Source organism: Chelonia mydas, chromosome 2 (assembly GCF_015237465.2).
Source record: "Chelonia mydas isolate rCheMyd1 chromosome 2, rCheMyd1.pri.v2, whole genome shotgun sequence".
Taxonomy (NCBI): Eukaryota; Metazoa; Chordata; order Testudines; family Cheloniidae; genus Chelonia; species Chelonia mydas.
Window position 1 is genome coordinate 198,172,918 of NC_057850.1, and position 16,935 is coordinate 198,189,852.

The window sequence follows — 16,935 nt, forward strand, 5'->3', positions numbered from 1 at the left end:
CCAAAGATGCATTATTAAGAGATACTTAATTATTCATTCCTTTTTTGACTTTTTGCAAGTGAACTTTACCTTTTTTTTTTAAGTTGGCAATGGCGTAGTAGTAAATATGTCATTTAAAATGTCTTGGTAAAAAGAGCAGCCCATTAACAATATTAGATGGCCATAAGAGAGAGAGCCACTTTTTTTTCTCCTTGAACACTAGTTTTATTCTTCTATTTGTTTTCTCCCTCCTTTCAGCTTCCATTAGCACCATTCTCAGATTTGCCAGACAGGTCGTTGCTGAGCAACATGAGATGTATCCTACTTTTGGGGCGGAGTACAGTAGCCCAGGAAGCAAACTTTACCTCTTAAGAACTCCTTTTAAATGCAATTTCCCTAACTTTCCTCTTCTTGGCTTATCCCTCCGACTAATTGTGTAGCTGTTCGCCTACCCCTCTCAAGTGTGATCTCACTTCCCATCCCTTACAAATACACACACAAGACATTAGCATTTAAACCTGTGTGTGGTAGGTTAGAGAAGGATTCACTTGCTTTAAATAAATAGTTGTGTTAATGAGTATTTATAAAGAATGAAAGTGAAGCACTCTTTCTTGTTAAACTAACATAGGCATGAACTGTTCCTATAGTTACGGTTAATATTCTCATCCTTATATACATACAAAAGAAAAAAAGTTCAGTTGTTAATGACTATCTTGAAACCATCATATTCTGTTCAGTTGTAATATAGTTCTATGGATTTTGAATATTTAACTGTTTGAAAACATGTTTGAGTATTGGATATAAGGTCAAAGATTTCCTGTTTTCAAATTAAGTTATAAATGCTGACCCCATTATGGCCAATGAGTGCTCATATTAATGGCTTTAGTAGAAGTTGACATCTTCAGTTTGTTAATACTGTTTGTATTTTCATACCCAAGGACAACAAACATGATATGCTGATTGTTTTTATAACATTTTACAGCTACAAATGGTCATTCAGAATGCTTGCGATTGTTGATAGGCAATGCGGAACCACAGAATGCAGTGGACATTCAAGATGGAAATGGACAGTAAGTTGAAGAAGTCCATATTCTGATTTTTCACAAGATATTGCATCCTATAATATACATTATAGCTTCTGCACCCCATAGCAAAAAAAAAAGGGTCATTTTCCATTGGTGGTTTGTTTGTTTTTTAATTTTTTTATTTTTATTTTTTTAAATGGAGGGACAACTAGGATTAATGTAGTTTGTGTCTCGGAGTACCACAGATGTAAATTTCACAGAATTTTGATAGTCATTCCACAGGAAACAAATTAAGATTACTCTGTTCACTAAACACTGAGAAAATAGGCCCTAGAGACATAATTAGCTTTTTTATGTTACACTCTTAGGGCTTGGCTACACTTGCAAGTTAGAGCAAATTAAAGGAGCCCCAGGCACACTGGCAAGGCACGTAGAGCGCTCTGACTCAAAAAGAAAAGGAGTACTTGTGGCACCTTAGAGACTAACCAATTTATTTGAGCATAAGCTTTCGTGAGCTACAGCTCACTTCATCGGATGCATACTGTGGAAAGTGTAGAAAATCGTTTTATATACACACAAAGCATGAAAAAAAGTTATTTTCTTTGTTAGGCCTGCCCTGTAGTAGGTGACTTCTGGGAACTCTTCTGGCTCTATCAATCTGTTTCTTCACTTCCGCAGGTGGGTATTGTAGTTGTAAGAATGCTTGATAGAGATCTTGTAGGTGTTTGTCTCTGTCTGAGCGGTTGGAGCAAATGCGGTTGTATCGCAGAGCTTGGCTGTAGACGATGGATCGTGTGGTGTGGTCAGGGTGAAAGCTGGAGGCATGTAGGTAGGAATAGCGGTCAGTAGGTTTCCGGTATAGGGTGGTGTTTATGTGACCATCGTTTATTAGCACTGTAGTGTCCAGGAAGTGGATCTCTTGAGGTTGATGGTGGGATGGGAATTGTTGAAATCATGGTGGAATTCCTCAAGGGCTTCTTTTCCATGGGTCCAGATGATGAAGATGTCATCAATATAGCGCAAGTAGAGTAGGGGCATTAGGGGACGAGAGCTGAGGAAGCGTTGTTCTAAGTCAGCCATAAAAATGTTGGCATACTGTGGGGCCATGCGGGTACCCATAGCAGTGCCGCTGATCTGAAGGTATACATTGTCCCCAAATGTAAAATAGTTATGGGTAAGGACAAAGTCACAAAGTTCAGCCACCAGGTTTGCCGTGACATTATCGGGGATAGTGTTCCTGACGGCTTGTAGTCCATCTTTGTGTGGAATGTTGGTGTAGAGGGCTTCTATATCCATAGTGGCCAGGATGGTGTTATCAGGAAGATCACCGATGGATTGTAGTTTCCTCAGGAAGTCAGTGGTGTCTCGAAGGTAGCTGTTTGGTACAATGTCCATCTGTTTGCATTTGGAAAGGAAGATGATGTCTGTCTGTATATTGATGACATCTTCATCATCTGGACCCATGGAAAAGAAGTCCTTGAGGAATTCCACCATGATTTCAACAATTCCCATCCCACCATCAACCTCAGCCTGGTCCAGTCCACACAAGAGATCCACTTCCTATACACAACAGTGCTAATAAACGATGGTCACATAAACACCACCCTATACCGGAAACCTACTGACCGCTATTCCTACCTACATGCCTCCAGCTTTCACCCTGACCACACCACACGATCCATCGTCTACAGCCAAGCTCTGCGATACAACCGCATTTGCTCCAACCCCTCAGACAGAGACAAACACCTACAAGATCTCTATCAAGCATTCTTACAACTACAATACCCACCTGCGGAAGTGAAGAAACAGATTGATGGAGCCAGAAGAGTTCCCAGAAGTCACCTACTACAGGGCAGGCCTAACAAAGAAAATAACAGAACGCCACTAGCCGTCACCTTCAGCCCCCAACTAAAACCCCTCCAACGCATTATTAAGGATCTACAACCTATCCTGAAGGATGACCCAACACTCTCACAAATCTTGGGAAACAGGCCAGTCCTTGCCTACAGACAGCCCGCCAACCTGAAGCAAATACTCACCAGCAACCACATACCACACAACAGAACCACTAACCCAGGAACCTATCCTTACAACAAAGCCCGTTGCCAACTGTGCCCACATATCTATTCAGGGGACACCATCACAGGGCCTAATAACATCAGCCACACTATCAGAGGCTCGTTCACCTGCACATCCACCAATGTGATATATGCCATCATGTGCCAGCAATGCCCCTCTGCCATGTACATTGGTCAAACTGGACACTCTCTACGTAAAAGAATAAATGGACACAAATCAGATGTCAGGAATTATAACATTCATAAACCAGTCGGAGAACACTTCAATCTCTCTGGTCACGCAATTACAGACATGAAAGTTGCTATATTACAACAAAAAAACTTCAAATCCAGACTCCAACGAGAAACTGTTGAATTGGAATTCATTTGCAAATTGGATACAATTAACTTAGGCTTGAATAGAGACTGGGAGTGGCTAAGTCATTATGCAAGGTAACCTATTTCCCCTTGTTTTTTCCTACCCCGCCCCCCTCCCCGACGTTCTTGTTAAACCCTGGATTTGTGCTGGAAATGGCCCACCTTGATTATCATACACATAGTAAGGAGAGTGGTCACTTTAGATAAGCTATTACCAGCAGGAGAGTGGGGTGGGAGGAGGTATTGTTTCATGCTTTGTGTGTATATAAAAAGATCTTCTACACTTTCCACAGTATGCATCCGATGAAGTGAGCTGTAGCTCATGAAAGCTTATGCTCAAATAAATTGGTTAGTCTCTAAGGTGCCACAATTACTCCTTTTCTTTTTGCGAATACAGACTAACACGGCTGTTACTCTGAAACCGCTCTGACTCAGTGGCTAGAGCGCTCCTGCTACTCCACCTTGGCGACTGGAATAACATTTTGTGCACCCCCGCTGGAGCACCGCGGCGCCAGTGTGGACGCTCTGGTCTGTTAGTGTGCTCTGATTGGCCTCCAGAAGTGTCCCACAATGCTTGTTCTAGCCACTCTGGTCATCACTTTGAACTCTACTGCCCTGCCTTGGGGTGACCAACTGTCAGATTCGCCCTTTACAATACTCTGGGAATTCTGAAAATCCCCTTCCTGTTTACTCAGCCAGGCGTGGAGTGCTCTCAATGAATCTTTCCAGGTGACCATGCCTCCACACACCAGGTGATCCCCAGTATGGAGCAATGGCGAGGTGCTGGACCTCATCAGTGTTTCGAGGGAGGAAGTTGTCCAGTCCCAGCTGCGTTCCAGCTGTAGGAATTACGATACCTTCGGGCAGATATCAAGGGACATGATGGAAAGGGGCCATGACCGGTACGCACTGCAGTGCAGGATTAAAGTGAAGGAGCTGCTGCATGCCTACTGCAAAGCCCGCAAGGCAAACAGCCGCTCCGGTGTTGCCCCTGTGACCTGCCGTTTCTACAAGAGCTGGACATGATACTTGGGGGCGACCCCACCTCCACTCCAAGTACCACCATGGACACTTCAGAGCCCAGCTCAACAAGGCAGGAGGAGGAGCAGCAGCAGAGTGGGAGTGAGGGTGCTGAGGTGGAGGAAGACACCCCGGAATCCCTAGATGCATGCAGCCAGGAACTGCTCTCAAGCCAGGAGGAAGGTAGCCAGTCGCGGCAGCTGGTGCTTGGGGAAGGACAAACACCAGAGGAGGTTCCCAGTAAGCGGCTTTTATTTTGGGAAGAAAGTTATTTGCTGCAGGCTCTTAGAATGAGGGGGGTTAGGGCTGCATGCATGCCTAGATGCAGAATAGAGCATTGATGTGCTCTCTCACATCGCAGTAATAGGTCTCAGTGATCTCTTCAAAAGTTTCATCCAGAACTTGGGAAATGCGCTTGCGCAGGTTTCTCAGAAGAGCCACTGTGTTCCTTGTCCCAGTAAGGCTAACTTGTCCACACCACTGTGCCGTGAGGGGCAAGGGGACCATTGCTGCACACAGGCAAGCTGCATATGGGCCAGGGTGGAATCCGCATTGCAGTAGAAGGCCCTCTCTTGCTTCCCAGGTCACCCTCAGCAGCGAGATATCTTCCAGGACGAACTCCTGTGGAAAATGTGGGGATAGTGTTCAGTATAGAGGCCCCCTGCTGCTGTTGGCTTTTCCCCAAGGCACAGAAATCCAGAGGACAGTACAGCCGTGAAACAATCAGTCACGCTTGACCCTGTGCTTACTCACCATTTTGGGGCTCCCAAGGGTTATGTGCGCTTGCTTTGGGACAGGCAAATTATGCTATTGTGTATCCTGTGCTTGCCCTTAAGTACCGGGGAATCATTATTCTGTCTGGTATGAACAATGGTGCCTCTGTTAAGTGTTGCATTTTGCCTTTAGAGATGCAACCTTGAGATTTCAGCCGTCCGTGGTATCACCAGCTGAAAGACTCCAAAGAATCAGAAAGAAGCCACATAGAAGCAAGGAAAACATTTTGCATGAAGTAATGCAGCATGCAAGTAATGAAAATTGAAAAGTGCAGGAGTGGCAGGACAGTGAAAGGAGGATCCGCCAGCAAAATGAGGAGCGCCGGCACAAAAGCACGGTGCTCTGGCAGCAAAGCATGGATCGGCTGATAAGCATAATGGAGCGCCAAGCGGACTCAATCCAGGCGCTTGTAGCCATGCAGGCAGAGCACTACTGTTCCCGACCCCCCCTGCAGCCCTTTTCCCAAAACTCTTTTCCTTGTGCCCCCATGTCACCTCCAACCCACCTTCCCCAACATCCGGGTTCTTACCGCCACCAGCTGCCTCCAGCACCTGTAGCTTCACCACCCAGCCCTGAAAACTATGACCCTTACCCACTGCACTCCACCCCCAACACCATGCAGTATAGCCATCCTGAAGTGCAGCACTCATTGCACAGCACTCCAGACAGGAAGGCTGAGTATGATAACAGGACATATGCAAATCTGTGATTGTACCGTTCCCCACCCCACCCCCTGGCCCTTTCTGTTTCCCAAGCAGTTTTTGTTTCTTTTCAATAAATGGGTTTTTTTGGCTTTGAAAACATTCTTTTTTATTGCATAAAGTAAGATACCTTAGCCCAGGAAAAAAACAGGCACTGCAAGTCAGCATAGCGAACACCGATTCCTGCTAACATTGGAACCACTGCACTTCACTCCCGTGCAGGGCACCAGACATTACTGATGGCTTTCAGCCTCAAATTGCTCCCTCAAGGAATCCCTAATCCTTGCAGCTCCGCGCTGGGCCCCTCTAATAGCCCTGCTCTCTGGCTGTTCAAATTCAGCCTCCAGGTGTTGAACCTCCGAGTTCCATGCCTGAGTGAATTGTTCACCCTTCCCTTCACAAATGTTATGGAGGGTACAGCACACGGATATAGCTGTGGGGATGCTGTAAGGTCCAGCTTCCCATACAGAGAGCGCCAGTGGCCCTGTAAACGGCCAAAAGCACACTCCACAGTCATTCTGCACTGACTCAGCCTGTTGAACTGCTCCTTGCTGCTGTCAGGGCTCCCTGTGTAGGGTTTCATGAGCCATGGCATTAAAGGGTAAGCAGGGTCTCCAAGGATCACAATGGGCTTTTCAGCTTCCCCTACGGTGATCTTCTTGTCTGGGGAAAAATGTCCCGGCTTGCAGCTTCCTGAACAGGCCAGTGTTCCGAAAGATGCATGTGTCATGCACCTTTCCTGGCCAGCCTGTGTCAATGTCAATGAAATGCCCATGGTGATCCGCAAGTGTCCGGAGAACCACAGAGAAATACCGCTTCCGATTAACATACTCGGAGACTAGGTGGGCTGGTGCCAGAATTGGAATGTGTGCGCCATCTATCGCCCCTCCGCAGTTAGGGAAACCCATTTGTGCAAAGCCATCCACAATGTCACGCATGTTACCCGGAGTCAAGGTTCTTCTAAACAGGATGCAATTAATGGCCCTGCAAACTTGCATCAACACGATTCCAGCGGTCGACTTTCCCACTCCAAATTGGTTAGCGACCGATCAGTAGCTGTCTGGAGTTGCCAGCTTCCAGAATGCAATAGCTACCTGCTTCTCCACAGTCAGGGCAGCTATCAATCTCGTCTCCTTGCGCCGCAGGATGGGGGCGAGCTGCTCACACAGTCCCAGGAAAGTGGCTTTTCTCATCAGAAAGTTCTGCAGCCACTGCTCATCATCCCAGACTTGCACGACAATGTGATCCATCACTCAGTGCTTGTTTCCTGAGCCCAAAAGCAGCGTTCCGTGGTGTTGAGCATGTCCGTGAATACCACAAGCAAACTCGTGTCATATGTGTTACTCTAATGGATATCGTCAGAGCCCTCACTGTCACTTTGGATCATAAGGAATAACTCCACTGCCAAACGTGACGAGACTCGTCAGCATACTCCTCAGCAGTTCAGGCTCCATTCCCGCAGATTGAAAGAGAAGACAGCGCGCGCAGTGCAAAAAACATTGAAAGATGGCGCCACATGTGGATGGAAGCACAGGGATTGCTGGGATGCGAACCGATGCATCATGGGGCGTTGGGACAGGACCAGAATGCCCCGCACCCCCTACCCCTTCCCACAAGCCACAGTGCCAGAATGGGAAGAGGTGCTCTGTGGGATAGCTGCCCATAATGCACCGCTCCCAATGCCGCTGCAAGTGCCGCAAATGTGGCCATGCCAGTGCGCTTGTTCCTGTCATTGTGGACAGACTGCAGCGCTTTCCCTACTGCGCTCTCCAAAGGCGGGTTTAACTCAAAGCGCTCTACATCTGCAAGTGTATCCATGCCCTTATAAATAAGTTTACCTTCTTATGTCTAAACAAAATATCAGTGCTGCTTTTGTGATTAGTTTACAAAGTGCTATTCACTAGTGGATCAGTTGTTGAAGAGCTTTCTCTAGGAGGACAAAAGTTGTTTCTGGAGTTTTAAGTATTTTAGCTGACCACTAGACTATTAAATTAAATTATTAAAGTGTAACCTGCATGGAAACTCTTTTCTCTCACTGTTCAGGACTCCTCTGATGCTGTCTGTTCTCAATGGGCACACAGACTGCGTTTATTCATTGCTTAACAAAGGAGCAAACGTAGATGCCAAAGATAAATGGGGAAGAACTGCATTGCATAGAGGGGTAAGAAAATATTTCCCTTTTGTCATTTCCAAAAAAGTGTGCATCAATTTTAAATACAAATTGAGAATGTCTGCATTTTGTATCATTGCTGAATTTATTATTCTTTTTTTAATTCCACTGACATTAGTGTTCTGTTGTTCTTGATTGGTCTTCTCTTTTATTGCATTTGAGTGGTTAGATGTTTGCCTTTTTGCATTTCACCTTCAGTGTTGTTTGAACCTTATGATTCACTTCCACTTGCAGAAGCACATTAGCTAGAAAATTCAAAGGTATCTTTTTTGTTGCAGGTGGGGTGGGGGAGAGTATTGGAGGGAGGAAGAAAATAATTCCTTTTTTTGTGTTTTCTATGTACAATATGCCAAATGTTTCTTTAAAGTCCATGCCAGATACTACAATTAAGGAGGCCCTGGGGATTAGCATCTCACTTTAGGCCATCGCAAAAGGAAAACATACCCTATCGCTAAGCTAATAATTACTGAATTTTTCTTTGCAGTGCCCACTTACTGAAGTAAGAATGACTGGGCTTATTTTGTAGTTGCCTGCTCTCAATATTATATGTTAAGGCAGACAGAATTTTTTTTTCTTCAGTTGCACATGTATGTGTGCACATGCATATTGTATCTTTCTTTTCCAGGCAGTTACAGGGCATGAGGAGTGTGTGGAAGCATTGCTTCAACATGGTGCTAAGTCCTTGCTACGAGATTGCCGAGGGCGAACACCTATACACTTATCAGCTGCATGTGGGCATATTGGTGTTCTAGGAGCTCTCTTGCAGTCAGCAACATCTGTGGATGCAGTACCTGCCATAGCAGACAATCATGGATATACATCACTGCACTGGGCCTGTTATAATGGTAAGTACAATGGTAAAGTGGTCTTAAATTCAAAGCTTTCGGGGCAGAAATCTGTATGTAGGTGTAGATCCTAGCTCAGTGGTGCCCCAGTATTGATAAGAGCATCTAAGCAATACCATAATATAAATATTAATAATAAAAAGTGTGAAGCAGATGGTGCACTATTCATAAAGCAAACTAAAGACACTGGAGTCTTTTATTGTCATTAATTCTGAAAAGTGAATAAGCTTTCTGGGTGGATTTGTTGCATTTATTTTACCATTCATTCCAAAGCAGTGTACTTAGCACTTTCTTGCAAGAGAGATGGACTTTTTCTCTCTAGTGCTCCAAACGTTCTCTGTATTGCAAACTTAAGCACAATTGGAAGTAAGAAGGTGGAACTCTTACAAAGCTAGCACATATAAGGTAACCGAGGAGCAAACAGATCAAGGGGAAAAGTTCAGAAACAAAATAGAACCAATTTACAAGCTGGGCTTTATAAGGTTTAGAATCTGTCTAGCTGTTAAGCAGATACAGGGCATGTTTAATCATACAGTATCCTGTTCTTTTATTCATATTATCTTGGGGGGAAAGGTATGTATCATTCACAAAAACACAAATCATTACATACCCAGATTTCAGATGTGCAAAATAGGTAACTCTGGACACAAATGCATGATTTGTGTGTGTATCAAAAAAATTTGATCAAAGTATATCTCTTAATATTTACATCACTCCTATCCATCCATCCATCCACTGTAGAACCTCAAAGTAACGAACGTCTCTGGTATGGAGGTTGTTTATAACTGGACAAAACATTTTGGTTGTTCTTTCAAAAGTTTACGACTAAACATAGACTTAATACAGCATTGAAACTTTACTATGCAGAAGAAAATGCTACCTTTAACCGTCTTAATTTAAATGAAACAAACACAGAAACAGTTTCCGTACCTTGTCAAATCCTTTTTTAAACATTCCCTTTATATTTTTAGTAGTTTACGTTTAACACAGTACTGTATTGTATTTGCATTTTTTGTTTGGTTTTTTGGTCTCTGCTGCTGCCTGTTTGCAAACTTCCGGTTCCAAAGGAGGTGTGTGATTCACTGGTCAGTTCGTAACTCTCGTGTTTGTAACTCTGAGGTACTATTGTACTAACTGTGACAAATCTTCATTATAGGAAAGGCTCTCAACTCTTGTGAATCACTGAATATATACCATTCTATTGACATATATTTGAGTCTTTGTTTCTAAATATTATGAAACAGAACCCTTCAGCCAATATTTAATGGGAGCAGGGTCGAGCCATTAGTTGAATAATTTTTAAATAAATTGAATGTATTTGTATATTAACTCTAATATGATATACTGTCTCTGTGCTCATTTGTGTTTTAATATGTACTTTTTAAAAAGTAGTAAAAATGTTGAAAAATAAAAGAGAAAATGTGGGTAGGATAGCACTGTTGAAGCAGAAATGGTCCCACTTATCCCAAGAAATTATTTTAATTAGGAAGTAGTTTAATCAGAATAAAATAATTCCGCATTAACTCATCTTGAAGTATTTCACTGATATCATAAGATCCTTCTGCCTCAGATCAAACCACATGTACAAGTATTTGAAGAACAAAAGGCATCAGGAAGGGTCACAGCATTTCCCCTTCCTTTTGCTTGCTGCCTCAGTACATTCTGGAGGGTGAGAGGTTCACTCAGAGCTTTTGCTTAATGACACAGCCACAACCTAATAATCTTCACAGGTAATTAAGGTTCTCATTTACTTCATTTTCTGCCTTTCTCCAAAATGGTAATTAGAGAAGTAAGAGCTTAAAGCTCATTTTCTAATTAGTGCTAAGGGAATAGAGAAACAGCCTATACTTCTAGGCAAAGTTACAGACTATATCTCTAAGACTAATTTTACTGAATAGAGTAAGAATAAACTAAAATTACTAGATTTCCAAAATGGCATTGTGCAAAACTAAATTATGAATGGTTGATGAGTAAGGCTACGCTTTAGTCATGGGTGTTTTTAGTAAAAGTCATGGCCAGTAAACAAAAAGTCACGGCCCGTGACCTATCCATGGCTTTTACAATATAGCCCTCACTGAAACTTGGGGTAGGGAGGGTTGCCTGGGGGTCCTGGGGGGGGCGGCCCAGGACCCCCCGCTCTGCCCGCCCCCCCCAGCAGGAGCAGAAGAGTTTGGGTGTGGGAGGGGGCAGGGGCTTGGGGCACAGGATGGGGTGAGGCAGGTTCTGGGAGGCGCTTACCTGGAGCGCTCCCCAGAAGTGGCGACATCCCCCTCGCTCAGCTCCTAGGCGGAAGTGTGTCCAGATCCCGGGCCAGGCACACCAGCAGGCTACAGAAGCCATGGAGGTCACAGAGTCCGTGACCTCTGTGACAAACTCACAGCCTTATTGATGAGTGATCCACTCTGAATTTGACCACAGTGTCTCAGTGCGACAGAAAAATTGGATGTTTTCATTCCATAACCATCTAGCCTTTAGTTTCATGTCAAACTACTGTGAGATGCGAACATATATGCAATCTCTAGCTAGAACTATTTCCTACAAAAAATAAAATTAAAGTAATATGCATTGTTTAGATTTCATGTGTATAAGTTTGTCTAATTTAAAAAAATAAAATTAGTCAACACTTAAGTTTTAGAGAGAAGGAAGACAACCTTCCATTTCTGCATAGTCTGTTTTACATCTGTTCATGATGTATGCAGTCTCGTTATCTGTATCTTGAAAAATAAAAACATTTAGTGTTCTAAACTGCAGTTTCTTTAAAATTGTCAAAATTGCAGAGACGGTGGTAGACATAAGAAATTCTAAAAAATTAGTTAAAATCGGTCTTACTAAGCAAATCTTTTACTAAAAATATCAAATAAAATAAATCCAAGGAGTTTTATGCAGAGGAAGAAAAGTTTAGGTAGGATTACTAGCTCTGAGACTGTTTTTTGTCAAGCTGTTGAAGCAAGAAGTAATAAATACATTTTCCTTGGTGTATTTTGCAAGGGTGCATCGGAGTTGAATTTTGACTGACTACTATGTATCTATGCTCTTACTTCTGTGGGAGCTTAGTCCCTGAAAAAAAGAGGTGACATCAGCAATGGAAACAGATGAAATGGGTTGAGTTAAACCTGCTTCTTCAGGGTTGGCATTTCGGTTAGAATGTGAGCTTTGATCTTGTTCAAACAGATTGCAGAGTTCACCACAATAGTTTTCTTAGTATATACATCCTGCTACGTACTAATATGTGATAGACAAGAAGCAAATTAAACATGTTTGGTTGTAAGATTTCAAACGTGGTTGTTTTAATGTGTGGTTAAGTAATGGATCTGATGATGATTTGGGGACAAGTGTAAGCATATTTTTTGTTTTGGCCAATGAGTAATGTGGACTAGATTTTATATATCTTTCTTTTTGTCTTTGCCAGTGATAATGATATCCTGGAAAGGATCCTTGAACATGCAGGACTAAACTCTAGAAACACAATGCTGTGGCATCCAAGATTGGCTTCTTTATTTAGAATCTTTAAAAACTTGCTTTCTATGGTGCAGTAATTGACAAACATTGGTTTAAAATATCTTTGACGCAGGAAACGAGCCAAGGAACAAAATATCCTTCTACAAATTGAGGCAGATCCTCTAAATATTTAATGTTTTCCTTTGCTTTTGTTATGTGATTGGAAAGCTCCGATTAACAGTAAATAGGAAGATGAAAATTGCAGTTGTGCTTGAGTGGAGAAAACTAAGCTGTTTGGTGTAGCCCTTATCTATAGTTACAGGTTATTTTAAATAATTATCCACTCCAATCTGAGGGTTTATACCCAGTCTGTGAGGGTTCAGCTCCAAAATCAAGTACAGTGGAGAGGTTATCAATAGAAGGGTGGCCATGGTGCACAACAGGGACAACAAAGTCTCTTTTTGTAACACTTACTTTTTATTGGCCAACCAAACAGTATACACACAGCAGTCCGGTAAAGGAGAGAGAGAACAATACGAAACATCTAGCATTTGCTTTACTTACACCATCCCTTGTGGAAAAACCCAAAGAGTCAGTCATCATCCTCATTGTCATCATTCTCAGCAGCATTATCAGCAGCAGCAGTGGTGGTCATCCTGGGATCTCCTCAAGCACGCAGGGCCTGATACATCTTTTATAATGTTTCGCTGACACCCACTTGGTTCATATGTATTGATGAAGGCTTAAACTCCGTTTCCTTATTTGAACTTCCACATCCCACTACCTTTGGCGTGACCCAGTTTTCTTAGGCTAACTTGTTACTTCACCTTATACTTGTTAATATGTACATCTCTCAGTTACCATACTGGTGGTTAGGACATTGCCGATGCTTTGTTTGCAAAATCCCCCAAATACTCTGAGCAGCTTTAACTGATACATTGCCACATATTTCCTAAATTTCAGCAGCTGACTGTTTCGTCTTATGATATAGAGTCAGTCATTGGCTGACATGAGTAACTAACCAGTCTTTAGGCCTGAGGCCTTGTTTGGCTAAGGTATATATTTTACAAGCCTAAGGCTGTAGGCCCTGTGTTACAACATTAATTCATACTTACATTTCACCTCTGTATTCTAAATATGCATGATATCATTTATCCTTGGCTAATTGGTATTTGTCTGAAGAATCAGTGAGAGAATTTCCAGTATGACACATAGAGGCTTATCAGCATTGTCATCCATATCAGTTTCAGTGGCATTATTTATGGCCAAACTCCAGGAAAAACTCCACTAGGACGATGTCCCTTTCAGAGAGAGATGAAACACTGCAATCTAAAGTTTTTTTTTTCAGTTGGGTAAGGATGCAGGAGAGACCCTTGTCCCTCCAACATATGAGCAGACAGTTCAGGAGAGAAGAAAATTATTAAAATCAAGAAGCAGATGTTTTCTTGCTGCCTTTATATAGAAGGAGCTTACACCTAAGAGAGGACTGTAAATGTTTGAATAAATATAACTGTGTATGCAAGGAATATATACTGGGATAATTAATTACAGTGAATAATATAGAAGCAAGAACATATTTGCTTTGTAGTTTTACAGTTTAAATTATTTTAAAGTTTGGGTCATGATTCCTTTCAGCCTATGTTGTGGATGTACTCAATTTGTGACTCCACGTTATTCAGTAGTTCAGTGGGGAAAAAAGCAAACCCCAAAAAACATTTGTTTCCACTAGAGAAAGGAGTACAGCAGAAGAAAATCTTCCAACTGGACTAAGTGGTTAGTCTATTGAATTAACTGTAAAGCTACCATATTATAAGAGCTAAATTAGCTAAACATTCTTCATGTGCCCCAGACATGCATCATGACTTCAAAGTTCATAAATTTCTTCAGTACTGGGCCTAGTATTCTGATTGTACTTGTGGCTTCCAGATTCCTAAAAATGCACTGTGTTTTTGTTCATCCCCAGATACAGCCATATCTAAAGTAATTCAAGTGTGCATTTAAGACTTTCAAATGAAATGTCATTTAATTTACCTTAGCTGTGTTTGTTGTTTTGTTTTTAATATCTGATTTTAAAACTTTTAGGTCATGACAGCTGTGTAGAGCTTCTTTTGGAACAGGAAGTTTTCCAGAAAATGGAAGGAAATTCTTTCAGCCCATTGCATTGTGCTGTGTAAGGAAGTCCAAGATTACTGTAACTGATTTCATTACAATATTTAATAAAAGCACAATCATTCTCTAAGTAATAGCCTGTTTAATTTTTTAATAGGATAAATGACAATGAAGGTGCTGCTGAAATGTTAATTGATACGTTGGGTGCTGGCATTGTAAATTCAACAGATGCAAAAGGAAGGTAGGAATATAACAACTGCACTTAGAAACAGTGCACTACAAACAGTAATCTCCTTGCTTTTGTGTCACAGCTTTAATGTTTTTTAAACTTATTTGGCATATTAGTCTTCTTTTCTATTTAAAGACTTTTTTTTGTTATATACTAAAAATGTTGTTGGGGATTTTTAAAAACCTTGTATTGTGTTATTAGAGCTGAATTGATTTTTAATTGTGTAGGAGAGCTTGGGCATTTTTATAATTGCATAAACATTTGTGCAATATAAATCTTTATGCCCATTAACTAAATTGTCCATTTTATTTTTCTAAGTCATCCTTGTCCATATTATGGACTTACTGGTTGCTAAATATTCATTTTAAATTTGAGGCCAATTATTTTCCAAAAAGGAAAAATGATCTTCTAATAGCAACTGTGACCACTCTACCAATAATGACATCAGTGTATTTTTATGGTAGTGACCGCCCACACTGGTACAATTGCAGGATCACAGTCAAAGTTTGCACCTGTGAATAAAACATTATGTATGTTTCCTGGATGTAAGCCCATTTCCTCTTGATTTCTTTTAGAACCCCCCTTCATGCAGCAGCTTTTACAGATCATGTGGAGTGTTTACAGCTTCTACTCAGTCATAATGCTCAAGTAAATGCTGTAGATTCTTCTGGAAAGACTCCTCTAATGATGGCTGCAGAAAATGGGCAAACTAACACCGTTGGTAAAGAGAGAAAATATCTTCTACTTTAACTTTTAATAATGTACAGTAATATTATACTATAGATATTGTTGCTTTAAAATTACCATATGTTATGCATTCATACGTTTATTAGAAGTATATTATTTTAGGTTTTAATCTTCATTTTATAAAGTGGAAAATTGATAATTCCTTTAGGAACACACTATTTAGTTAATGCAAACTTTTATTTCCTTCAGAGGTGCTGGTTAGCAGTGCTAAGGCTGATCTGACCTTGCAAGATAGCAGTAAAAACACAGCACTCCATTTGGCTTGCAGCAAGGTGTGTGTCAGTTTCTATTTGAGCCCTTTTTTGCATGTTAATGAAAAACTATTTTTCAAGATATGATCTTTTGTCAAACTCTGTAAAATCTCCAGAAACTACTTCAAAAAGACATACAAAACAATTTCTTCAATGAGTGTGTTATCTGACAAACATGTTTCCTGTATATTTAGGGTCATGAAACTAGTGCCTTGTTAATACTGGAGAAGATTACGGATAGAAACCTCATCAATGCCACCAATGCAGCCTTGCAAACGTATGTATGGCCACTGAACAATATTTTACAGTCAGATTTTCAATATATTTCTGCTGTTAGTAAAACTCATAATTATATAAACAGTTTTAAGTGTTCAGGTTTCTATCTGAATAAGAGAGAGAATGTTGGAAAAATCTTATGCCATCATGGCTCAAGGAATTCTACTAGGAATGACAACAATCTTATGAGATGATCTAGAGGACAGTAGTCTTGTGTGTTGATTCTTTATAAGCACTATTCAGCTTTTTCTATTAAAAATTAAATAGTAGTTAATTCCAATGATTGTTACAAATATCTAATTTGCTGTTTTAAAAAAAAGGAGGGTGACTTAACTAATTATGAAAATACTAGCTGGAGAATACTTTTTGTTTACCTTTATTAAAACAGCGTGACAATATGGTGTTTTCTAGCTCACATTAGGTCTAAAAATTTTTATCTCAGAATTCTATTTTTTGAGCCTGGTTATCGGGAAATTCAAAATTTAAGAATCATTTCATTCTATAAAGTTGTGAAATGTATTTGGAACTGGGATGGAGGATTTTAATAACTGATTCTTCTGGGTTTTTTCTCTTAAGTGATATTGGCAGCTTAGAACATGGATTTCTAAAATCTTTTAATTAGGCCTTAAATTTTTATGTTTTCTTCTGATTGTTATCAGGGTTGCTAAACGACTCTTGGGTGTTTTAGCATTTAGCAACCCTGTCATGTGTTCCTGCTCCTCTGTTGGAATCTCTCTCATCCAATTGTTGCTCAATGGATTTCCTTACAGTATCACCTTCTGTCAATTAGAGGCTGCTTTGATTTGGGAATTAGACAGGTAAGCTGCTGCTCTTTGCTGCTCTCCATGTTGGATCTTAAGCAGCATGGAACACACTAAGCAAGAAGAAGAGTGAAGATGAGGTGATGGCTGGTTGCCCTGGTGCTTGGCTAATGAG

General features: G+C 41.1%; 1 protein-coding gene across 5 annotated transcripts in view; it reads left to right on the forward strand.

Moving 5' to 3' along the window:
- The window catches only part of ANKRD28 (ankyrin repeat domain 28), a 231,293-nt gene that overhangs the window by 187,777 nt on the left and 26,581 nt on the right, over window positions 1–16,935 (forward strand). For all 5 annotated transcript variants that reach the window (XM_043540995.1, XM_043540994.1, XM_043540996.1 and 2 more), the window contains 8 exons: window positions 962–1,049; window positions 7,978–8,095; window positions 8,730–8,949; window positions 14,470–14,557; window positions 14,654–14,737; window positions 15,301–15,446; window positions 15,662–15,744; window positions 15,918–16,000. In XM_043540995.1, the coding sequence (XP_043396930.1) occupies window positions 962–1,049; window positions 7,978–8,095; window positions 8,730–8,949; window positions 14,470–14,557; window positions 14,654–14,737; window positions 15,301–15,446; window positions 15,662–15,744; window positions 15,918–16,000 (910 nt within the window). The remainder of the gene's footprint in view (window positions 1–961; window positions 1,050–7,977; window positions 8,096–8,729; window positions 8,950–14,469; window positions 14,558–14,653; window positions 14,738–15,300; window positions 15,447–15,661; window positions 15,745–15,917; window positions 16,001–16,935) is intronic.